This window comes from Patagioenas fasciata, chromosome 11 (assembly GCF_037038585.1).
Source record: "Patagioenas fasciata isolate bPatFas1 chromosome 11, bPatFas1.hap1, whole genome shotgun sequence".
Classification (NCBI taxonomy): Eukaryota; Metazoa; Chordata; class Aves; order Columbiformes; family Columbidae; genus Patagioenas; species Patagioenas fasciata.
Window position 1 is genome coordinate 27,556,031 of NC_092530.1, and position 26,148 is coordinate 27,582,178.

General features: G+C 55.1%; 1 protein-coding gene across 1 annotated transcript in view; it reads right to left on the reverse strand.

Moving 5' to 3' along the window:
* AR (androgen receptor) overlaps window positions 1-25,422 on the reverse strand; it is a 94,228-nt gene extending 68,806 nt beyond the window's left edge. The window contains exons 1-2 of the mRNA XM_071813622.1: window positions 24,828-25,422; window positions 23,206-23,281 (exon numbers count right to left, since the gene is read on the reverse strand). Coding sequence (XP_071669723.1) covers window positions 23,206-23,281; window positions 24,828-24,869 — 118 coding nt within the window. The 5' untranslated portion in view covers window positions 24,870-25,422. The remainder of the gene's footprint in view (window positions 1-23,205; window positions 23,282-24,827) is intronic.
* Between the last annotated feature and the right edge of the window lie 726 nt (window positions 25,423-26,148).

Genomic DNA, 26,148 nt, shown 5'->3' on the forward strand with positions numbered 1-26,148 from the left:
CAGGGTGGTCTCACACCTGTGCACATCTGGTCCTGGTGTGCGGCAGGGCGGTCTCACACCTGTGCACATCTGGCCCTGGTGTGCGGCAGGGTGGTCTCACACCTGTGCACATCTGGCCCTGGTGTGCGGCAGGGCGGTCTCACACCTGTGCACATCTGGCCGCGGTGTGTGGTGGGGTGGTCTCAGACCTGTAAACATCTGGCCCTGGTGTGCGGCGGGGTGACCTCACACCTGTGCACAGCTGGCCCTGGTGTGCGGCAGCGTGGTCTCACACCTGTAAACATCTGGCCCTGGTGTGCGGCAGGGTGTTCTCACACCTGTGCACAGCTGGCCCCACATGTGCAAACCTCTCAGCTCCCCGACCCAGCACTGCCAGCACATGTCCAGAGCCACCTTCACCTTCTCCAGCTCTTCTCAGGTCTTTCAGTCCAATCTTGTAAGCCTCAGTGGCTTTAGATTTTTCTGCTGCTGTTACACCTCTCCCTGTCCTCAACTCCTCCTCGCTGTTCTCTGCCCCGCCATTTCCATCCAGCCAGGGGGTGTCTGAAGTTCTGCCAGGACATCCAGCCCCAGAATGGAGTCATTTCAGGCACGTTCTGGGCAAGCTCCTCCACGTGTCCCCCACCAGTGCACGTTCTGGGCAAGCTCCTCCACGTGTCCCCACCGCCTGCCCCTCCAGCCACCACGGCCCGGTCTCCAGCCACCACGGCCCCGTCTCCAGCCACCACGGCCCCATCTCCAGCCACCACGCCCCCGTCTCCAGCCACCACGGCCCGGTCTCCAGCCACCACGGCCCCGTCTCCAGCCACCACGGCCCGGTCTCCAGCCACCACGGCCCCGTCTCCAGCCACCACGGCCCCGTCTCCAGCGTCTCTCAACCCAGAACCCTACAGCTCTGCGGTCAAGTTTAAAAAGCAAACCTAGCAAAAGTAACACAAGACATCCGCTTTTGCTTTGTACCCGAAATATATATACATTAAAAAAAAAAGGCAAATCACTTCATTATGGTTGGAATTCAGCAGCCAACTGACAGATATACGTGTTCACAAGGACAAAGAGACAAGGGACGCTCCAAAAGCTGCTGTGTGTGACGAGGGGCTCTGGGCTTTCCAGGCGTCGCCCAGCAGACAGCGTGCGGATCAGCTCTTACCGCTCCAGCTCCTTCCTCTGTGCGGCTTCAAGTTCACGGTGTGACTTCAGGAACCGCTATGTGTGCAAAAGGTAACGATCCATGCAGATACTTACAAAAGGTTTACAAAATATTTGTTTGTGCTTAAAAAACAAATCGATGCAATTGAAATTCTGCCCAAGAATGCAATTAAACAGAGGAAATAGTGAATACTGTGTTTGTGTGAAGGGAGGGTAACAAATAACGGAGAGTACTTAACAGTCACTGATTTGCATTTTCAGCATTTTGAGGTTTCATCCATGCTGGAAGTTTCTCTGCAAGGCCTGGACTTTCTAGAGAGACTTCTGCGCGCCAGCGAATCATCATCAGTGGTGCTGCACTCTGGCCCTGGCCCTTGTCACACTGGGATCAGGAACTTCTCTGCCTGTCGTCAACGGCTGGGAAGTTTTCCCCAGGTATTTCCAGCATCATCTCGTACTAAATGCCGGGTCACTCTCGCTGGGCTTGACCTCATCGCCGTCCCTGCAGAGCCGGGCTCGGCGTGCGGGGCTGGCCGCGGCTCTGCTGGCAGCTGCTGCCTGTCCAGCCTCATCGCAAGATGGATGTGCCGGCGCTCCCTGCCAGCGCCAGCGCCGCAGCTCTCGCCTTGGCCTTGTGCAAAAGCAGCGCTGCATCAAACCAGAGAGACCCCTGGGAGCGCTCCCATGACCCCTCCTCGCCTCTTCCTTCTCTCCAGTCAGCTAAAGCAGCTCGCGATTGCGAAGCCAGTGCTGAGGTCATTCCTGTTCTCGAGCTGGCCAGCTGCTGGGATCTGTCACCGCAGCCGGCCGGCGCGTCCCCGCGGTCACCGAAGAGCTCGTCCCGACGAGCCGCAGCCCTCACACACCGCGGGTACGTGCCCAGCACGGTCCAGCAGTCACTGCCCAAGGGGTGTGAGAAAAGCACCGGGATACCGCGCTTCCCCAGCAAAGAGTGTTCTCAGCCACCCTGCCCGGCACGGCGGGCTCGCCCCTCCCCGCCTCCGCACACAGGCTCACGGGCTCACAGGCTCACAGGCTCACGGGCTCACAGGCTCACGGGCTCACAGGCTCACAGGCTCACGGGCTCACAGGCTCACAGGCTCACGGGCTCACGGGCTCACAGGCTCACAGGCTCACAGGGTCACAGGCTCACGGGCTCACAGGCTCACAGGCTCACGGGCTCACAGGCTCACGGGCTCACGGGCTCACGGGCTCACGGGCTCACAGGCTCACGGGCTCACGGGCTCACGGGCTCACAGGCTCACGGGCTCACGGGCTCACAGGCTCACAGCCTCACGGGCTCACGGGCTCACGGGCTCACGGCCTCACAGGCTCACGGGCTCACGGGCTCACGGGCTCACAGCCTCACAGCCTCACGGGCTCACGGGCTCACGGGCTCACGGGCTCACAGCCTCACGGGCTCACGGGCTCACGCGCTCACGGGCTCACGGGCTCACAGGCTCACGGGCTCACGGCCTCACAGGCTCACGGGCTCACGGGCTCACGGGCTCACGGGCTCACAGCCTCACAGCCTCACAGGCTCACAGCCTCACGGGCTCACGGGCTCACAGGCTCACGGGCTCACAGCTGCGCCGGCGCCTCGCGCTGCTTCCAGCTGCGCGGAATTTGCTGGACTTCTATCTGCGAAAAAATTTATCCGGAATCCTTTTTGCACAACTAACACCAAATGTAGTTCTAGATTTAGAAGAGCATGAGCAACCCTGAGGTTCAGTAATCACGGTGCGGTTGGGAACGGGACGCACTGCGGTCCGTGTTGTTCAGCAGAGAACTGAGAACCAGGGCACGCAGCCTCCTTTTCTGAATGAGTGCACTTTTTGATTCACTTGATCATCCAAAAACCTTTCTGATGAGAATATCCATAACTTACATGGCACAAGCTTAAGTTTTGTCTGAGATTTAAATTCATTTGAAGTAAAATTCTGTAGTGCAAAGCTGCAAATAACACTAAGAGATCTCCATGGAAAAAACTCTTATAATGATGCATATCATGTGCCTTCTGCTGTGCAGAGAGCTTTTGATGTTCGGTTCACATTGAAAAGCAAAGGTGTAAATAAGCTCTAGAAGAAGTGAAAATAACACAAAGGTTTTGCCAGAGCCTTCTGCAAGCGCGATGCTGAGGCCGTCAGCCGGGGCACGGGGTCTGTCCCCGCGTCACCAGTGACACACGGGCGGCTCAGAGGGCTTCCCGCACACCAGGGATGCTGTGGGAGGGCAGGACGGCTGAGGACGCCCCTGCGGCATCCAGATGAGCCGGGCAGGGGCAGCGCAGGCGGGCACTGTGTGAGCGCCTTTTGCTCACAATTGTTTACGGGCTAAAAGACAAAAAGCTAAAGCAACGAATGTCCATGTCAGCAGACGTATGTCCATGTCAGCAGACGTATGTCCATGTCAGCAGACGTATGTCCCGTCAGCAGACGTATGTCCATGTCAGCAGACGTATGTCCCGTCAGCAGACGTATGTCCTGTCAGCAGATGTATGTCCATGTCAGCAGACGTATGTCCCGTCAGCAGACATATGTCCATGTCAGCAGACGTATGTCCCGTCAGCAGATGTATGTCCATGTCAGCAGACGTATGTCCTGTCAGCAGACGTATGTCCTGTCAGCAGACATATGTCCATGTCAGCAGACGTATGTCCCGTCAGCAGATGTATGTCCATGTCAGCAGACGTATGTCCATGTCAGCAGACGTATGTCCCGTCAGCAGACGTATGTCCTGTCAGCAGATGTATGTCCATGTCAGCAGACGTATGTCCCGTCAGCAGACATATGTCCATGTCAGCAGACGTATGTCCCGTCAGCAGATGTATGTCCATGTCAGCAGACGTATGTCCATGTCAGCAGACGTATGTCCCGTCAGCAGATGTATGTCCATGTCAGCAGACGTATGTCCTGTCAGCAGACGTATGTCCTGTCAGTGAGAGGTCTGCTGAGGAGAACAAACAGCATGTGAAAATCACAGGAGAGACACAGCCCCGACGGGTGCTGCAGATCACGAGGCTGAGAACTTCAGCAGCCGCGGGGCACTTTGTGTCCCCTCCCCGCGCCCCGCCAGCCCAGGTTCCCGCCTGTCCTCTGCTCCAGGTGCCCCTGCTGTTGGCAGAGAACCGAGGGGACCTGCCCCAAACGGGACAGAGCGTGGGCTCAGACCCGGAGCCGGTGTCCGGCACCGCCGTGTTCCCGTGGGCCCCACGGCGCCGGGCATAGCGGGGACGGGGCCCCGCCACGGGGACACTGCTGGGCAGGCGGTGCTGCTGCACTGCTCGGCCGCTGCCTCTGCAGCCTGCTGGGGGCTGGCTGGTTGGTTTGGTTTGGGTTTGGTTTATAAAGCCTGTTGTGTTTCAATCTAATCTCCCACACAGATTTCATTCTGTTTTCGTGCTGCAGTACAAAACAAATTACTTCCATGTTTGTTTATTTCATAGATCACTGACTTGGGAAGGTCAAATGCTATTTCCTCTTCCTCCTCTTCTTCAGCCTGTTTCCCTAAGGCAATTAAATCACCGCTGTCGTGTACCTGCTTGTGTTTGTGCGCACGTGCGCACGTGCGGGGCTCTTCTCGCCACCTCGGGTTTTTTGATAGGGCAGGACTGTTCCCGGGGGGCACGAAGTTCAATCCTAACAGTGTTGTGAAAAAAGTGCATTTGTAAGGGCAGGAGGACCTACTGACGAGTGGCTGGAGGTGAAAAGCTGCAGTGTGACTGCAGTCCCTTCAGTCCCCAAAGAAGTCACATAAGGGACAGGTGTCACACATTCGCTGAAGGTGGGACTGAAAAGCCTCAGCTGGAGGTCACGCTCTGAAAAGGCTCCATTCCCTGACACCTGGTCAGGGCAGAGCACATCACTGCCCCAGCACACCCTGCTGAGGGCACCGGCTCCCGCAGGCCCGCGTGGAACATCGACCGCATCAACCACGCAGGGAGCCCGGACAGCCCTGCTGGCCCTGGGCAACCGCGGCCCACCGTACACAGTGTGGAGGGGACCTCAGGTTACACACATGGGGACATCAAATGCAAACTTCACCTTTCCAACGGGTGTTCCCGCAGAGCCTGTACCACAGAATTTCCGCGTCAGAGCGGTTTTGTCTATAAGTTCAAACACTCCAGGGTTCCCCGCGGTTCCGCAGGCAGCCGCACCGCGCGGGACCAGCCCCGGAGCAGGGTCAGCAGACACGGAGCCCAGTCCCTGAGTCTGGTTGGCCCTCAGCAAGCAATCGACCCACCATGTCACAAACCTCCATCCAGGAGTATTTAAAAGCAAAATCGTGCACCTCATCAGTGCAGTAACTCAGTCGCAGCAAAGCTAATGGTAAAAATAGCATTTGTACCTTGACTTCTGCATGCAGCTGAGAAAACTGCGTATTTACGGCGAGTCCCAGCCTTCTGACCCACCGCGACGGTACGACTGACACTGCCAGTCTGCGGTGAGCGAGCAGCAGCGTCCGGGCGCTGCTGGTGTGAGCGTCCGTCCCACCAGCGGCACCAGCGCGCGGGTTGGTGCGGCACGGCCGGGCCGGGCAGCGCACGCAGACGGAGCTCACCGGGCTCCCCGGGCTGGCAGCCGCCGGGCAGGTCTGCCCCCGAGACACGAGCCACCTGCCCCCGAGACACGAGCCACCTGCCCCAGAGACACAGACACAAGCCACCTGCCCCAGAGACACGAGCCACCTGCCCCCGAGACACGAGCCACCTGCCCCAGAGACACAGACACAAGCCACCTGCCCCAGAGACACGAGCCACCTGCCTGCTGCAAAATGTCCCTGAAAACCTGAAACAGGCAGCATGCTCAGCAACATCAGTGGGCTGATTTAAATCCCTATCTGACCAAACATCACCTGTTTTGTCTGGGGCCGCCATTCCCCACCTCGGTGAGAGGAAGAGACTGAGCGAGCGCAGCAGAGGAATGAGGAAAGACGCCTGGATTTATCGAGCTGAAAGCCCCAGGAAACCTGCTCTATTCTAAATAGATGTTAATCTCTTTCAAACTACCTGCTCCTTTTTATCATGCATATTTCTCAAGACCTCTCTGAACCGATGAAATATTTATCCCAAATCCTCTGTGTGCGGATACGAAACCAACACCTACGCTCAGCCCTCCTCCTGCCCTCCGCGCAGACCCATCGGAACCACAGCCTAGACCAGGGTCGGGCTCACACTGTGCTCTGCTTCCAGTTACCAAAACGTGTTGTATGACACACAGCTGGTTTCACATCTCAGCTCCCCGGTTCACGCTTGACACCTGGCCAGAAAATGCCACCAATAAGGACAGAATTTGACCATATTAAGCCCGGGTCAATCTATTATGCCCATTTGGTATAAATTTAGGAAAGGCTGTTAGTTTATCACATAGGATCTGAAACTCCATTCCTGGTTTTGCCACTTGCCCGGGAAAATCTGTTTTCTGTTGCTGTTTTAATCCCCGGTTTGTAACCCGCGTTATCTCTGCCGCACACATCCTGCCCGCAGGTCTGGTGCCTCGGAGCTGATCTGTGTTACACTCCAGACTCTGCTGGGATAGTAACAGCTACAACAGGTATGCTCAGCACATCCACCGCCTGCGTTCAGCCTGCCGTACCCGCACACGGAGCGGGGAGAATCAACCCCAGCTCACCTGCCCGGAAAGGAGCGTCTGGGGCACGGCCGAGCTCGGGCCTGGCCTGACCATCCTCTCTCCTGGCAGCAAGGAGGAAGGCGAAAGAACATCTTAGCCTCCGCTACACTGCTCAATTATTCAGGAGTTACTGTTTTCCCCATAAAGAACGGAGAGAAGGCGCTAAGGCAGGCAGCAGTGTCAGAGGCGCTCTCGCCGAGCACCACGCAGCGCCACAGCCGGAGGTGCAGCACGGCCGCTCTGTGAGCCCTGGGAGCCCTGGGAGCCCTGTGAGCCCCGCTTGCCCCGCAAGCCCCGCTCCTGCAGAATTCGGCCCGCAGGAACCTTGTCTAAATAAAGACAGCCTTGGCAAGCGCGTCGTCCAGCCAGCGGTGCCTGCCAAGGCAGCCTGCGGTCAGGGCAAGGCCGTGCGGCGGGAACCCAGAGCAGAGGAGGAAGAAAACACATTTCTGTTCAGGTAAACAAGGGAGAAAACGGAGCCTGGCAGCGAGAGCCAGTGAGAACCCGGGCAGCACCCCAGCAACGTCGCTCGCCCCGCCGTGCCGTCGGGAATGCCGAACCCCTCCAGGAAGGGGCATCTCCAGACCGGTGCCTTTGCGCCCCTCTGCAGCCCTGCGCTAATCTGAAAGCTGACGGAAAGAGAAGGAAGGCAGCACAGCCTTTCTATACATACTACATACATAATAGTGCTACATATGTCATAGCGCTACATATAGCAGACTATGCTCATTCTCTCATAGGATCTGAACTTCTCTTGAAAATTTTGTATCCCCTCCCAAACCCAAAAGCAGTTGGGTTTCAGCCTCCTGAAGCTCAGAGTGCAGGGGGCGAGCACCCTGCTCCAGACAGACACCCGCAGAGCCCCCTGCAAAAATCTCACTGCTGGTTACCACAGCCCCTAGGTCAATACTGTCCTTAGACCTGATGTAACTGCAGTGCAGGTTGACTGTACGTCTGGGTGTGGAATGAGGACAGTTCCTGCTGGAAACGGGACTGCCAGGAAAAGCTTCCCTGCGGTTCCCCCAGCACCTGGAAATCAGAGTTAGCACTGAGCAACGGCTTGTTCGCTTCAGACAGCGCCAGGCAGACAGAAACGTCTGTCAGACCCATATTCCCGTGCTCTTGCCTCTCCAGCAACATGGTTTCTCCTACCTACAGGAAGGGGAAGAAGCGCGGTGCACGGGAGGGGACGGGGTCCCGCACGGCCCCCCGCGCTCTGCAGACAACGGTCTGTAGGCACTGCCGCCCGTGCCGCAGCCCCTCCAGCGCCGACCGGGCCCAGGCACAGCACAGCCTCCTGCACACCTGGCCGTGCACCTACAGCCAACACGAGAGTGCTAAACCTCAACGTTCAAAATACGTACGTCCTTCCCCTGGTCGAAGGCAGAGGAAGTCTGTCCACAACTTCCTTACAAAAACGGTCTCGTGATGATAAACCATGAATTCCTAATCTTCAAGATAAGGAGGGATATTCGATCTGTTTATCCTTTTCCTAAAACCATCTGCTATACAGCAGCTCTGTGATCTTAGAGCTGGTGACGTGCTCATGCCTTCTGCGAGAAGACACGGACAGACCAACAATAGCAGTAACACATTTGGCAATCCAGTGTAGGCCAAGCAGCCCTCCTCCTCCCCCCAGTGCACCACGGTTGTTCTGTATCACAGAGGTGCTCTGAGGACAGAAGCCCCAAGGGTCTGGGATGCTCGGGTGCCTGACCCAGCGCTGCTGTCCCGTGCTGCCCCAATCACCCAGGTAACGAGCTCGTGGACCTCGCGCCGTCCTGCCCGGACCCGCAACACAGCCCCGTGAGGCACACGCAGTGACGGGGAGAACAGGAACACCGTCCTCTGGTCAGAGGGCTTTGTGGCTGCTTTTCTTAGATCAGAAATACTACTGTGCTCAGGGAAACCATGTAAATGGAATCCAGTTTCTAATTTTCTACTGCATTCCTACTTAAACTTCTAAAAGAAACACCAAAAAGCATCCAGCCCAGGCTCAGGAATGAATACAAAGCAAATACTGTAATTTATCTGGGTTGCAGTCACTGCAAAGTGATGAGTAAATTCAACAGGATAAATAAAACTGTACAGTTTGGTTGGTCTTTTGGAACACTGGCAACAGATACCATCCTGCAAAGCACAGAGATCCGTGCGAGGAGGGGAGCCACGTACAGGTTCTGAAGCTGCTGACCGACATAAACAGGCTGTATGTTCAGTAGGGAATGGCGCAAGTCAGAGAAAACAGGGAGAGAAAACATATGGCCATGGTCTGAAAAGCGGATGAAAGTTTGAACTGGGAAAACAAACCCAGCAACTCAGACAGGGAAATACTCGTTCTGCTTAGGCGTATATAATGATCACGTCGAGAAGATCACGTGTGACGTTATCTGCAGGCAAACAGTTTGAGAGAGACTCAAACAGAAAACTGAGTTCTGGATACCTGTGACCGTGACGTAACCTGCAAACCCGCAGCCACGCCATGCACCGTGCAGGCGCCGCGCGTGAACCCCAAACGAGCCCGGCCGCAGGCGCTGCCCCGCGCGCTGCCCGACAAACCCAACCTTCCGGCTGCTCTGCAGGCAGCTCTGTCATCTGGTGAGAGCTGCACAGCTCGGGAATCACACCCAGGCGCTGAGAACCGCAGCTTTCTGTGAAGAGCCGACCCACTGCAGCGCGGAAGGGGCTGTGTTCCAGAGCCACGAGGGACGCTCCTCTGCAGCTGACGACATGGCTGGTGCCGTATGCAAGCGGTTTCTGTCGGGTCGGCAGCATGTTAAATAAACCAGTTTGTTTTTCCCATGTTAGCCGGTGAGCTATGACTTCTCTGGAGGGGACTTTACACCTCAACGTCATTTATTTTTGGTTGTTACAACTGCAAACTTCTGTGGTGAATGAGAGCATTTGTCCCAAAGCAATCAGTGTACGAAGCTTTGCAAGCCCCTGAGCAAGACATCGCTCCGAAGGGCAGAACGTGCCTAGTACTGCTAACTGATCTCAGCCATCTCTGAGGTCTCGTGACAGAATATTTACCTGGGAGCGTGCTCACTGCCACAGACCGCAACAGCAGCCAGCCCGGCCTCCAGGCAGGCGAAGGGCAGCTGAGGGCTGCGTCTGGGAGAGGGGATGCTGGCAGAGGGTGAGGAGGTACCGGAGTAAGGAACTCAGCTTGGAGCGAGGGTTCCTGGGGAGAACCAGCTGTGCTTGCCCGCGGGGCGCATCCTGACGGCCGCAGCTGTGGACGGTGCCTGCCGTGTTCATCTGCCTCTCGCCTGAGAAGAAATCGTGCGCTTGGAAAGTACTTCTGGCAAGGAGGAACAGACATCTTCTGTGGCTGTGGCTCACAAATACGAACCAAAATTCACAGTTCATTGTTAGCGCAGTGTTACCCTTTGTCCTTATTATTTTGCCTTTAAACAGACATAATAAACGCTGTTCATTACTCAGATTTATTCTGAGGGAGTCTAAACTTCCTCAGCTCACTCTTTAATCATCCTCTGGCTTACACTTTTGTCCTTCCTTCCAAAATGCTAATAATAAATAAAGCTGCTGGAATGGCCACAGCACTGCGTCAGGCCTGCTAGCACATACAGCTTTTTGTAGTTGTCTGTGGTTGGTTGGTTGGTTGGTTGGTTGGTTGGTTGGTTGGTTGGTTGGTTGGTTAGTTAGCTGGCTGGTTGGTTGGTTGGTTGGTTGGTTGGTTGGTTGGTTGGTTGGTTGGTTAGCTGGTTGGTTGGTTGGTTGGTTGGTTGGTTGGTTGGTTGGTTGGTTAGCTGGTTGGTTGGTTGGTTGGTTGGTTGGTTGGTTAGTTAGCTGGTTGGTTGGTTGGTTGGTTGGTTAGCTGTTTGGTTGGTGGTTGGTTGGTTGGTTAGTTAGCTCATTGGTTGATTGGTTGGTTGGTAGGTTAGTTAGTTGGTTGGTTGGTTGGCTGGTTGGTTGGTTGGTTGGTTAGCTGCTTGGTTGGTTGGTTGGTTGGTGGTTGGTTGGTTGGTTAGTTAGCTGCTTGGTTGGTTGGTTAGTTAGCTGGTTGGTTGGTTGGTTGGTTGGTTGGTTGGTTGGTTTTGAACTGCCCAATGTACAGCCTCCTAATTTCAGAGGCCTGAGGACGTCAGCACTGCTCAGCTGGCATCCTGCCTCAGAAGATGTCCCACGAATGTCTGCCACAGCTTGCCTCTGATATTATCAGCAATGACAATCAATAAGAAAAGCCAGAGGGCACCTGGGGGCCAAGGGACAGGGAGGCAGGGAAATGTGCTGCTCTCCTGTCTCCAACCCGCCCTCCATGGCTGAAGGTGAAGAGAAGGCACGTGCTTAGATCTGATGGACACCTGGGGCACAGACTAAAATACATTTAAACCCAAGGAAAACCCTTTTCCAGAAAGAGAAACGCTGCCCGCCCGGCTCCTGCACCAGCCGCTCTGCCTGACCCAGGTGTGTGCGGGCAACAACACAATCCCAAAGCAAAGGTAGCTGCTTCCTTTCCTACACATCCGTGTTCAGATTTTTTGATTGGTTTCAGAGGTATTTTAATAGCTACATCTTTTTAAAATGAGGCAATTCAAACTCAGGTGGCTCTTCCAAAAGGTGGGGTGACCACACGGCACGCACACTCGCTTCAGGTGCTTTGCTACAGTTGTCGAAAACTGGACGGAAGGAGAAGGGATTTTTGTGGCAGAAAGGTCAAGAAGCCCAGCGGATCTCGCTCCCAGCGCGAGACCCAGCAGATCATGAACATCGGTTCCACGGGGAGCTCCGACGATTGCGTGGGGAGCTTTACTGGAAAATAATTAACATCAGGACTTTCTTCCCATTTGCGATTTTGTACCCTGCATTTGTTCTGATGGCCCCCACCTGGCTCGTGTGTAACCAGAGAGATCTGCTATTAAGTGACATGCAAGCATGACATTATACAGCTTCCATTGCTGGATACCTCTGCAATTATCCATATTGCTACCAGATGTTCAATCACACACTCCAAGTCCCAGTTTGGAAAGCAGAATCCCGGATTGCTGGTGGGTACCGGCGCCCCCTGTGAACGGTTGCAGGGCCCCTGCTGCCCCAGCAGCCCCCAGATGCCAATGTGATCCTGTTGTCTTCTCTCCTCTTTGGGAAAACCTGCCGTATTTTCATGCCAAAGCGTGCAAAGCAAAGGGGATTGCACATAATCTCCAAACAGTGACTGAGCCATCCACACCCGAGAGCTGGCAATTGTATCGGGGAGCAGCTAGGATATAAATAAGAGAGGGAAAAAGGCTATAGTACAAAAGGAATCATCACTACTGTATATTCTCTCAAAAAATATCTGAATGTGAAATAGGAGCCAGTGTCTTAGTAGCAACAAGGGCTAACAGCACCCATTCATCAACCAGACTTCAGGATTTTTGGCGATCTGGAAAATCGAAGGCTGGAGCGGCTGCCAAAATCACCTCAGCCCGTCCGAGGCACGGAGAACAAAGGCGCTGGTTCAGTAACGTCTCCCTCACAGCCCTGGAACGATGCAGCCGTGACTAATCCATTGCTGCGGTGAGTTCCCTGGACCGGCTGTGTCAGCTGCGCCGCTTTCCATGGATGGACTTCAATCACACGCATGAGAAAACGCTGGTACAGAAATTCTATGATGAAAGGGAATTTGAACTTTTAAGTTATTTAGATTATTGGGAAAGAATTATTCTGTATAGCATTGCTTCATCCAGCTCGTGCTTTTAAGTTAATGAACTCTGTTATGCAATTGTAATTCATCCTTCTTCTGGACCGCAAGCATTAATCAAGAAAAGAACACCACTGATTGGCCTGGAGAAGCCCTGATGGCCAAGCGCCGCCTGGGAGGGACGGGGACACCGCGGAGCCTGCGGAGAGCGGCCCGGGCGAACCGCAGCCCTGCGGTGCCGAGAGCGCCGCAGCAGGACCCTGGGCCCGGGTATCGGCACAGGGCGGCACCAGCGCCCGCGCCGCGTCCCCCCCGGGGCTGCGGCACAGCCCGGCCCTGGGGTGCGGGGGCCAGCTCACCCGGTCCCGCACACCAGGGACGGCCACCGCAGGCACATCCACGTTTAACACCCACGTGTTAACCTCTGCCACCGCTGAGGAGGTGCTTTCCAACCCCTCGCCAAGAAGACGATGCTGTTGCCGATCATATGGCACCACATAGGTCAGTTTGACGCTGTCAGTGACACGCCAGGGTGACAGGCAGCCCCACGGCCCATTGCCTCCCGTGTGATCCGCAGCTTTTCACCCACGCCAGGCACAACCCGCTGTGCTGATGCGGCCCATTGCTCTTGACTTCCATACCTGGCCAGCCTACTCCCTTCTACTACTCCTGGCTGTGTTTCCATCTCCCCATTGTTCTTTGTAACTGCTACGAGGCATTTTTATTTATTAAGAGATGGCGCAAGTTCCAAGATCAAAAAGCAAATAAACCATTAATGATGGCTGTACCAAATTAAAATCTCTCTTATCTTTCTAGTTCTATCGTTGTTTATTCTACTGATTCCACGGTTGGAACAAGTCTAAATATAACAGACATTCCTCCTCTGCCCATCCGCACAGACCAGAAGCAGGAGTTCAAGGAAATGCACTGACACGGCTAAAGAAAACCTACAGTATGAAAACCAGCAGTTCTCAGCCTTTCCTACATCACCACTCAAACACTGTGAACAAGATGAAACCAAGAATCTTCAGCACACTAAATAACACAGAAAATGAAGCCCGTTCGTCATTCCCTGACACAACATCCCAGTTTTGGGGGGCTCTCAGGTGGGAACCCCGCAGACCAGACGGTTTGCTGCAGCCACTGAGGCTGCACAGTGGGTAGGACACACTCCGCTCTTCTCAAGAAGACCGTCAGGGCCAAGTATCTGGAAGCTCTTCATAGTGATGTGTTTTTAAGACAGTGGAATTATCTCTTACTGAAAGTGGTTGAAAAACCCATCCATCAGCCGTCCAGCAGTGAGCATCACAACGTTACTATGGGCAGAGGTGGACGAACGGAGGGTTTTACGGGTTCTTTCTGCTTCCAGATGCTGTAATTCTGCTTCGTTCCCTGCCCAGGAGCAGCGTTCACCAGCTCCAAACAGGACCAAGGAGGAAATGCAGCAGGGCAGGAGTTCCTAAAAGTCACTGAAAAATGGATTCTAAAAGTGGATAAACATGATTGCAGTGATCTAGACACTGAAATCCTGGGAAAGACTCTCAGTCTGCTTGTATCAAACGGTTGTTGAGAATGACTAATGGCCATTTCCACTGGCTACAAAACACACAGAAGATAAGAGGACCTTATGTTCTCCCCCAGGCTATCGGCTCAGGTGTGAGGTTCGTAATCCCCCGTTTGTACCTCCATACGAATAACGTGTGTACGTGGGTGGCTGACCGCCCGTGCCTGGCCGTGGAGAGGACACGTTTTGTTGTGCGGTTTCTTTTCTTCTAACACAGCAAGAAAGAAATCGGAGTCGCCTGGGTCACCATGGTCCCCTGAGGCTCCTCAGTCACCACAGTCAGTCTCCTCAGCAAACACTGAAACACAGGGCAAGTTTCATCAAACTGATGGGACTTTTACAAAAACATCGTGGGAAGACGTATTTCGACATCCAGCCATCGTGATTCTCTGTCCATACGTCACTGTAAGCTGCTTCTGCACTGCACAATTAACAGAGTCATTAACGCTCTTTTACGGGAATCAAAATCTATCGTGAATGTTTCATGGGGACATCCTAACCAGCTTTATACCTCCACACAGCTATACAAGCTATGGCCATGTTCCCCGATCGCATCCTACACGGTGGTGAAAATCTGCCCGTTGCAAGAGAACAGTCACTGCACGGGAAAGCCGACCTCTGCATTTTGTGTCTGCCCCACTCCGCACCCCGGCTGCAGGAGCCACATCTCCCCACCTCCGGAGCCAGCGCTGCCCGCACCACCCGCCAGCGAGGCCTGGGCTGCAGCGCGCTTGCCCTGCAAACAAAGCCCCACCGACCGCCAGGGCTGCCCGAGGAGCTGGGCAACACTCCCACTAAAGCTTCCAGCCCTGGTTTGCCGATCTGAAGCGCCGAACACGAACGGCTCCTCTCTCGACAGCCTGGCCCCATGGCCGCCCCCCGCTGCCAAACATCCCCGTCATGTTCCTGAAGTGCATCTTCCCAGCTGGAGTTCGCAGCCCCTGCATTTCGTTACGCTTCTATGAGACACAATTAACAGTACAGGCTGTTCTTTCCAGGACTCTCTCTAGTGATACATCTCTCAGATAAGAGCTTCACTTGCTTCAGGCAAAAACTACAGCAAAAGCTTATTCCTTCCCATCTCAGATTCCTGCACAGCACTGGGTATGGTCACAGAGACACGCTGTGATTCCCACGGCTCCGGCGCTGTCCCACCCGTGTCCCACAGACACACTGTGACTCCCACAGACACGCCGTGACTCCCACAGCTCTGTCACTGTCCCACAGACACGCCGTGACTCCCATAGACACACCGTGACTCCCACAGCTCTGTCACTGTCCCACAGACACGCCGTGACTCCCATAGACACACCATGATTCCCACAGCTCTGTCACTGTCCCACAGACACGCTGTGATTCCCATAGACACACCATGATTCCCACAGCTCTGTCACTGTCCCACAGACACGCTGTGATTCCCACAGACACACCATGATTCCCACAGCTCTGTCACTGTCCCACAGACACCCCATGATTCCCACAGACACCCCGTGATTCCCACAGACATGCCGTGACTCCCACAGACACCCTGTGATTCCCACATACTCACCGTGACTCCCACACACCGTGACTCCCACAGACACACCATGACTCCCACAGCTCCGTCACTGTCCCACAGACATGCTGTGACTCCCACAGACACACCGTGACTCCCACAGCTCCGTCACTGTCCCACAGACACGCTGTGATTCCCACAGACGCACCGTGACTCCCACAGCTCCGTCACTGTCCCACAGACACGCTGTGATTCCCACAGACACACCGTGACTCCCACAGCTCTGCCACTGTCCCACAGACACCCTGTGATTCCCACAGACGCACCGTGACTCCCACAGCTCTGTCACTGTCCCACAGACACCCTGTGATTCCCACAGACACACCATGACTCCCACACACCATGACTCCCACAGACACCCTGTGACTCCCACAGACGCACCGTGACTCCCACCACTCCGCGCTGTCCCCCCTGCTGCCCCATTCCCGGCACCGTCACTCTCGGCTGTCCTTCTGCCGCGGTGCCGTGTCCCGGCGCCGACCCCCCGGCCCATCTGCTCCCAGCTTTGGCCGTCCATGCCACGGATCCACCAGCTCCTGTTCACTGAAAAAATGAACTGGAAACTTGATAGAAATGTGTGTATGTGGGGGACGGGTGAGGTGGTGTGGAAGGAAAGCAGGAGTCACCTTCTCTTTGCACCCTCTATTAAATGTCTTGTGCTGCAATTTCCTGGCTCTGCCTTCTAGTGAGTCTTTGCTTTCATAATATGGTACTTGTGGGTGCGAATCTGACAGGCACTGGGATGCTGACTTCGCAGTTCTGCTGTTTCCTTCCTTTGGATCCGGTGGTTTGGGGTTTGACCCCTGTCCCCCAGGGCTCAGCTGCTGGTCCCCGTCCCTCGCCCCGAGCCAGCGGCAGGACAGGCCGTGTCTGCCCACGCCGCCCCGCGGCGCCCGCGCGCATCCCGCCCTCTCTTCGCTCTCTCCCCGTTAAGATAAAAGCACAACATCTCACTTCTGAGCGCGAGCACACGTGGAGGGTGAAGGCAGAAGGTCAGAGGGCCCGGGCTGCAGGTACGTCCCAGGGCACGCGGCTCTCTGAGCGCAGGAGCTGCAGGTACGTCCCAGGGCACGCGGCTCTCTGAGCGCAGGAGCTGCAGGCACGTCCCAGGGCACGCGGCTCTCTGAGCGCAGGAGCTGCAGGTACGTCCCAGGGCACGCGGCTCTCTGAGCGCAGGAGCTGCAGGCACGTCCCAGGGCACGCGGCTCTCTGAGCGCAGGAGCTGCAGGCACGTCCCAGGGCACGCGGCTCTCTGAGCGCAGGAGCTGCAGGCACGTCCCAGGGCACGCGGCTCTCTGAGCGCAGGAGCTGCAGGCACGTCCCAGGGCACACAGCAATCTGAGCGCAGGAGCTATTGCACCCCCTCCTGCTCCCCCGGGATCTCCCACCCGTGCGCTGTTCTTGTCCGTTTTTGCAGTGGGTACAGGGTATAAATTTTGCACTGCTCCAAGGGTGGGCGGTGACGATAGCGAGGGACTTCTGAATTTTTCTGACATGCTGACCACGGTCATCTTACAGGGATCCTATCTGCATGTTTTTTCTTGATAAAAAGCAAAACCACAAGTGAAAGCTCTCGACACCAGCACCAGAGACAACTATCCCTGTTTCTCTTTCTGTGGATCCCCTCCTTCAGCCCCCAGCGTACACAAGAGAACAGAAGCCCCAGCACCACTGTCTGTGGGACTGGTAGGGCTCTGTCACTCTCAGTGCCTTCGCTTCAAGGTTCTCCAGCGCAGTGTAAGAGCGCAGACTGGCAGCACAAACCCCCCAGAAGAGCGAACACGAGATAGCGCAAATCATTAGGTACAGTTCTTCGTATGTTTCAGCACCATATCATATAAGCCCATTCAGAAACTCATCAAACAGCACTGTAAAAGGTAATCCAGTTGTTCTTCCTCCTCCTTTCTGCTCCTCCTGGAAGGGAACAGGGCACATCTACGCACGAAGCATTTGCTTTGCCTTGGTTCTCAAGGCACGGCGTTAACGGCGGCTCAGACACCTGCAGCCCACACGGAGCCGTTGCTTTGCGTGTGACTGTGTCTGGATCCAGGGCTCCTTGTCTCCCTGACACCTCGATGTTCCTCCTTCACACCTGCTTCAGATTGGATTTTAATTACAAAACCTACTTCTAAGATAAACATGTCGGAACAACGGCACAAGACAGAGTTGTGACACCAATTAATTCTGTTTCCAATCTGGCTTCTTATACAAATAATTATTGCTTAACACTACGAAATTTTCGTATGGGATACGCGAAAGTCAAACTTCAAACACATAACAAAGAACCACTGTGGGAAAAAAACCCCAACCCAAACCGCTGATATCCATCTGCTGCTTCCTCTTCAGCTTCTTGGGCCACAGAATGATCAGTTTCCATCAGACCTCGCACAAAAACATCTCTCCGGTCTGCAGGTGGTAACATTGCTTTCTGCTGAGGACACGGTGACAAACGACGGCTTTGATCAGCTAACCACTGCAAACCTTCGTGCATTTATTAGTTAGTTTCTACAGGGCGGGCATGGGTTGTAACCAAAGGCCACTGGAATAAAGCAATTTGGCCAGTGCCCAGTGCAGCAACGTTTACCACAGCACACGCTGTTCGGCTGCACTGATGCTCGAAGCTATCAGTCCTAAGTCTGAGGTTTTTATTATCACTACTATCATTGAGATTTTCGGCTGTGTTACCTCTTACTCCAGGGGTAAGGGGGTGGGATGAAGTTTGACCCTGCTCTCCACGTTCGAGGCAGTGCTGTTACGAGTGTCCATCCTCACTGCCCGCACGGTGTGCTCGGTGTCCCACCTGCTCCCTCGCAGGGGAATGAAGTGTCACCGTCCCCTGCCCGGCCGCTGTCATTCCCACCTCGGAATGGTCTGCTCCCCTGGAGCTCCTGGCTTCCTTCAGCGAGGTGCGTACGTGCGAACCCCGAGGGATCCGAGTGGTCTAGTGTCACTAGGTGTGTAAATCCCACCGTGTTGTAACCAGGTGACCGGGGCAGAGCTGGTAAAACGGAGCCCCCATTCTCCTAGGCCTGCGCCCAGGTCACCTTTCACTGAGGCGACCCAAAGACGACGTGGGTTCCGTGCTGTCCGCTGACACCCCTTGGTCTCAACCGCACCTCTCCCACTGTCTCGCGCGGCTCTCCCAGGATACCCGAGCACCAAACCATTCTGTGCCAACGCCGCTGCAAGGGGGCAGCCAGACCCGGGATGTCCCAGAACTTCAAAGGGACAAAAAGGCTGACAAGACCCTAATCCAGAAAATGAATAATGACACTGCCCAGCAATTGCAGAGAACGGCAAAAACATCCATGGTTTTGAGGTTTCACAAAAACATCTAAGCTATCCTGTTTCTGTTGTATCTGGAACATCTTATGCATGAACGGAAAAGATCCCTGATAGCTGGAAACTCATTAGCTCCACTCTCGGTTACAGAACGTGTAAACACTGGCAGCACACGCTGGCAGCGCTCGCCACTCCATGAGGGTCAGAAGAACGCGCTCGCGCTGCTGCCCGGGTCCCCAGCGCGCCACGGGAGCACCCACTGGTGTGCGGTACCAGCGGGACAGAGGGCGGACGGGCCCAGGGACCACAGCACCCACCTGCACCACACCAGGCTGGATCAGACCAGCAGCTCCGGGCAGATGCACGTCCAACCTGCTTTTAAAGGCCTGCAGTAACGGAGGCTTCACCGCCCCAGGCAATCTGTGCTCCTGACTCCACTGCCCCTGGCCAATACTTTTAAAAATTAATGTCCTGCTTTAATCACTCGTGCTGTGGTTCAAGCACATCATTCCTTGTCTTATCCAGCATGAGCCCAGAGAACAGATTATTCCCTTGTGTAACAGCATTTTACATATTTGCAGTCAGTTATCTGTCTTTATAGGTCATATAGACAGGTTATAGGATTTCTGATGACTTTTGTTACTCTGGCTCTCCAGCCAGTTCATGTCTTCTTTGGAGAGCAGCCCTCACTAATTGTTTTACTTGAGGCTTTACCAAAACTTAGTTGAGCCACAAGACTACTTCAGCTGTTTCGCTGGCTGGATTCCTAATTAAACATCGTATTATCGGTCTTTTTAAAACAGTAAGACTCTATTTTGGGTTCAGGTTGTGATCCGCTCTAACTCTGCATTCTTCTCCGGACAGCCATTCGCTCCCGCCCCGGGTTCCCCCCAGCGGTCCCGAGCGCTCTGTCCTCCCTGCTCTACACCCGCAGCTCCGGTTGCGAATGACAGCACTCACAGTCATTCCAGCACTGGGAACAGTGTGCCCACACCTCTCACATGCATAGTGCTTTGTCAACAAGGGGGTGACAGCGACAACACCATTTTGCAGCCTGGCTCAGCAAATGACACTTTTGCCTGGAAAAGCCGTTGTCTGGGTTCAACTCCTTTCCCAGCGCCCGGCGCCCAGCAGGAAGGACCTTTCGGACACTAAACCTCCCGCTCCACGTTGCTGCGGCCGCGCCAGAGGCAGCGGAGAGCCCAGACACGGGTCACACCGCACGGGCACCCCCAGGGTGATGGGCACACCGCGTTCACACCGCGCGGTGCACGCACGCGGCCCCCGCTCCCCACTGCGGTGCAGCAGCAGCTTGTTCTCCAAAGCTGGTGACCAGGCACACCCCCATTTTAGCTATTCTCGTTTTCTACCAGGCTGGACATCTCCAAAATCTTCATCAAAGCAGTAATTACAACAAGAGACCATTTCCTGGTTGCTCACTCTTGCCTTTGCTCAGTGGATGACTTGAGAAATCCGGAACAAAAAGGTTACGTTTCTTCATTTGGAATTTAATTCAAAGCTGTAATAAACCTTCACGTGTCCAAGCTGGTCAGGGAGGATCAGCACCAACAAACCTAGCGCTGCTGTGCCCGCGTCTTCATCACACTGAGGGCTGCTGACCATTTCATTTACAAACCCCGCAGGAGGAGCTGCCTCTAAACAAGGTTATTTCCTTAGTCCAGCACACAGAGCGAAGATAAATCACACTGAGTTTGTTGATGCCATGCTGAAGCAATATGAGGGTGAAACACTGACAGAAAAGGTAAGATTTTAGAACCCTATTTTAGGGTCCAAGATGTCTCTGCTAGGTAGTCTGGTAAATTTCTGGATCACAATGGAATTCAGGTTATCCAGTGTGCAAGGTACAAACAGCTTGCTTTTTAAATTCAAAGACATGGCATGGGTCTCCTTAAAGGTCGCATATTATTGCCACGTTTTGTGAGCTGTGTTGCGTTTTCTGTGCCACTACGACCTATATGGTAAAGCCATGACAGTGCCCATCGCCAGGAACGGGTCTGCTGTGTGTGACCAAAACGACCCGCACCCCCGGCACACCCTGCGTGGTCCCCCATGCGATGAGCCCGTCGGGGACCTTCCAGGCGAACAGTGCTGAGCTGGTAAGTCCATATCAGCAGCTGCTCCAGATTCTGCTTTAAAGGGCTGGTTTGTCGCTGTAGTGTTTGTATACAGCCCAGGAACGAAAATGTTTATTTGTAGATGAGGACAGCAACCATTTCCAGGCCTGGTGCCCCGGCCGTGTAGCTGGGGGCCCGCGGCGCCCGCGCCAGCTCTGCGCTCCCGCGCCCCGAGGCCGTGCTGGCCGCGCTGCTCTCGAGTCCACGGCCGCCAGCAGCGCTGCGGCAACAGCTGCGCCAGGGCCGTCCTCGGGCAGCACAGCTGTCTGAGAAAGCAGCGTCTTCTTGGAGCCTTCCAGGACAGGGCACGGAAGAACACAATGCGAGCCATTTAAACAGGAATAGCAGAGAGACCGGGAGCAGGCGTCATTTCAAGCTGCTGCTCCCATGAAGGGTCTGCGCAGAGGAAGGATCACAAAAGCTCGCTTCACTGCTACCAGCTGCACTGACGAGTCTTTCATCACAAACTGGAAATGAAGCTGAGCGGAATGAGGTGCAGGTGTAGGATCCCCAAGCCCGAGGAGCATTGCACAGCTCCAGGGGCCGCTCCACACCCCAAGCTGCACGGGCGGCACCTCGGGACCCTGCGCCGCAGCCTCCGAGCCAGCCCGGAGCCACTTCTGAGCGTCTGCATTTTATGCAAATAGAACAGATAAACCTGTCACTAATACAACAGGTAACTCTGTTTTCAAAGGGTTCTGACATGCTGAACAACCAGGAAGCGTCAATACCAGAAAACTACTGGTGGATGCTGCCAGAATAGCAGAGGAAAACTCACCTGGAAAAAAAACCAAGGCCTAAATGAAGGACAGGCCTTTTAGAAACCTCAGACTAATCACGCTGACAGGACTCACGCTCTATGGTCTTGTGCTTTCATGGAATCCATGCATGAAGCCTCCAACAAAAGGCAAACCATCCCGGATCTCTTGGCCGCTCCTGGTGTGCTGGCTGCGGTGTGAGCCAGGCGGCCGAGGGCCGTGCGTGCCACCAGCGCCGAGCTGCGCCCGGAGGGCCGGCTGTCCAGGTCTGCGAGCCATCCCGACAGCCCCTCAGCAGCCAGAGGAGGTCCCGGGACAGCGGCTCAGAGCAGCACCTGGCCCGGCCCCAGCTGCCCCCGACCTGCGGGCGCCCCCGCTGCAGCGCCCCCAGCTCCCCAGGAACACGGGAACGTCCGACCTACAGAACCCCCCTTCTGCACCCACAGCTCCCGTGTTGTGTGCTCCCATCGCCTTCACAGAATTTCCCTTCAAAATAAAAATCTGCCTGAGAACAGCTACTCTCCAACTAAACAGACCTCAGTGTTACACAAACAGTCAAAGCTCTTTCTGGATGTTTTCCCCATAAAGTTCTCCATCAATTATCACATTAGTATGAAGATATACAAAAGTGGATTTGCATACAAAATTTGCCAGGTAGTTGCAAGTTCAGAGATCTGTTTTAAATCACAATCGCGTTATTTTTAAGAAAGTTTAAATCCCTTGACAATTTTTCCTTTTCCTATTGCAAATACATTTTTGCTGTAAAACCTAAACTGCTCTCTAGGAGGGAGTTTGCCAATTGCCAACTGTCTCCACCAAAAAGCTTTCAACAAGTTCTATTGAATCTTAAGCTACAGGGTTCAAAACCAAACTGGATTCCTCAAAGACCTGATGTATATGATATTCAGACACATGCTCAACAGCCAGGAGCCCTCCTGGGTTCCCCGGGATGCTGGGAGCCCCAGTCTGCTAACGGGGGCCGCAGACAGACGTCGCAGCAGGGCACACCGTGCACGGCCCGAGAGCGGGCGCTCCGGACGCTCCGCAGCCATCGCATCAGTGAACGACAGCCACCGAGTGCAGAGAATCGACTGCAACGGAGCCAAATCACCATCAACTGAAAATGACGTGAAACGTGGAAGCGTAAAGAGTAACCGCGTTACAAGGCTGAACGCACAGAGGTACCGGCAGATGCTGCCCTGCTTAGAGCATCCAAACAGACAGGTACATGTGTGGCACACGTGGAAGAACAAACACGCAGCTGTCACAGCAGTCTTTCGAGCCAGGTTAAAATACCCTTGAGAGTCGTGTAAATACCTCGGGGGGTGCCTGGGGAACAGGGCGCGCGGGAGATGCCCCTCCCAGCCCAACACACCAGGGAGCTTTCTTTGGGCAAAGTTAAAGCAAAATAATGTTATGGGAAAAAGAATAAAAAGTCACAGAACAGAGCCCGTTCCCCGTTCCCACTGCAGGCCACGGGTCTTTTACCTGCTGAACTCCAGCGGACACCTTCGAGCGTCTTCTGGAGAGATGAAACAGATGGAAACGGCCCGGAAGAATGGATCTGAAAAAACCAACCATTTCCACTGTTAGGAATGCTTCTAGCAATCCCTCGGTAACCCGAATTTTAGACCATTTTTACATTAAACTTTGCACATTCTAAGTTATTTCACTCAGCCAGACAGCAGGCGATTTGTGGACTCCACGCTCCGGGCGCATGCTGGAGCACCTTTCTGGAGCCTGTGCTCAGCCTGAACGCGCTGCTGGGGGCGAGAGGCACACACTGCCGCAGCAAGAGGAAAACTCACACCCAGCAGAGTAACGCAGGAAGCGGATGTGCACCCAGTGACTATGGCCAAAACTAAAGATCAGATATTCTGTAGATGGGCATTGTGGCTGTATGCACTCTCATCTTTCTCCTTTTGGGAACAATGAGGAAAGCATTCAGCTAAAGAATCTGCATAGGTAATGTTGCCTTCTTTTGTTCTGAATTGATAACTGAATGCATTTTATGCATGAAATATGGAGCATAAATACTGCTCCATGGAGGGGAAAACAAATTATGGTAGTGGAGAGCTCAAAAACGAAGCAGGGACTAAGGGTCCATTAAGTCTCTTGCACTGGTTTTAATGGCACTAACTCACAAATGTTCCTGCGTTCTGACAGACCCGTCTCTCACCACAAACTCTAAGTGCAGACGCCGGGCTGCTGAGCAGGATTACAGCACCACGCTGACATTTGGAAAGACCAGAAAAAATATACACAACTGGAGAAAAGCAGTAACATTTCAGGACTGTTTGTTCCACTATCAGCAAACCGAGAAGCCTCAGAGGAGGGCACGGGCATCATTTCAAACTGCCAAATGCCCTCAGAATGCCTGATGTGAGCTGTGCCAGCCACAGCCACAGAGGAAAACACCTGGAGCGTGTTCTGAAGGGCAGTGACCATTTGGTTGGCCAGCCATGACTCCCAGACACCGCAAACAGAACACAGACCATTTGAGGGCTGAGGAATTGGCTGCACGGCTGAATCCATAGTGTGGCACTCAACGGCAGCTGAACAGGCTTCACAGGGCAGCTCTGGCCAGATGCAGCAGCGCCCCGTGTGCTTTAGGCTTGACCTATTCCCCCTGGCGAGGACCGCTCTCCTCGCACCCCAGAAACACATTGGGGTTCATCGCTGCAGCCACAGACGAGGAAACGGCGCGAGGGGTAGAGCCCACCGCAATGACACGTGGTGCTGCGCATTCACGCGAGGGTTTGGATCTGACCCCACAGGCAAAGCGCGGCCCAGTGAGTTACACGAGCCCATAGGACTATCTGGGTTACTTAAGGTGAGGGGCTGCTGTCTCGAAGCTGCGGGCCACACGTCCCGCTAACCACAGGCTTCATCACACCTTGTCTAGATGGCTCAGCAGAGCAGCGGGGGCCTGCCCAGAAAAACTGCCCAACAGCAGCGTTTCACCGCCAGCTGAAACCAGAGCACCGATTCGCTTCAGCTCGGCCAGAGCCAGCAGAAATCAGCATGCTGCTAAGTACTGGTGCCCGTGCCCACGGTCTCCACCGAGCTCCAGCAGCTGCAGGTTCAGTACTACACCAAAATTATTTTACCTGCACAAAGCAAAGAATCCCAGAAGCACTATCGACCATCATCTCCTGCCGAGGGCGGCTGAAGAAAGCAGTGTGTGACGCCTCTGGGCGGGCTGTTCGATGAAAGGCAGCAATGTGCAGGCAGAAGGAAAACACTTGCCCGCAGAGCTCGCTTCTGGTTTCAAATTAGGCCCTGGAGTCCACGTGCAAACCAGCGTCTGTGCCAGCTGTCTCTTCTCAAGAAGCCGCCCTGCCCCGCCGCCCTCGCCGTGCTGCCAGCGGGATGCGCCCTGCCCTCCTCCTCCTGCAGCCCCTCTGCTCTTCTCCCCTGCCCTCTCTCCGCCCTGGCTCACACCGTGTGGCTCCAGCCCGGAGGATTTTCTGTGCGAATCCTCTGCAGGGAGCTGCCGAGGCCCGAGCTTCGGGTCTGCAACCGGGCGGGGCCGGGGCGGGCGGGGGTCCCGGGGCGGGCGAGGGTCTGGGGACGGGCAGGGGTCCCGAGGCGGGCTCTGCAGCGCTCGTTGTTCGCATTTAAACGCTCTCGGGTCAGTGAACGCTGAGGGCGCTGCCCACAGAGCGCCCCTGCCAGAGGCCCCGGAGCCCCCGGTCCCCCCGGTCCCGCGCCACCGCACCGAGCCCGCCCGCGTGCGCGCGGCCTCGCGGGAGCGGCGCCACCTCGCGCTGCGCTCGCGCCCTGCGGCCTCGCGGGAGCGGGGGCCCGATCCCCTGGGGGGCCCGATCCCCGGGGAAACCCGGTCCCCTGGGAAACCCGATCCGTTGGGAAACCCGGTCCGCTGAGAAACCCGGTCCGCTGAGAAACCCGGTCCGCTGAGAAACCCGGTCCTCTCGGGCTTCAGATCCTCTTTGATTCTGTGCAAGTTGAAGTGACAAAGTCAGATGGTGCTCGATGGAGTGATGGTGTTTTTCTACGTGCTTTGCCTCGGTGGTACCAGCAGGACCCAGGCTTTGGAGACGGCGGGTGCTGTGGTTCCCCTGTCCCCACACAGCACCGTTGCCACCAGTTTCTTGCTGCCCATCCTGTTGCTGTGCTGGAACGATTCTCACTCTGTTCAGTTAGCACACTCTCATTCTCCCAGGCCCCTCAGGCGGTCCCACGTCCTCCCGGCAGTTCCGCCCTGCACGGATGTCCCTTCCTCCCAGAGCAATCCGGGGAAGGCGCGGGTGTCTCATCTCGGCGGGCAGGCGCCTGCTGCCCGCACACGGCTCCCTGGCTCGCTCACACCTCGGAACGCTCCCTCGGTGCTGACCAAGAATTCAAGCTGTATTCTGGTTTTGCTTTCATTTCCTTTCCTTGGTTTCCTTCCCAAAGGTCCAGCGTTCC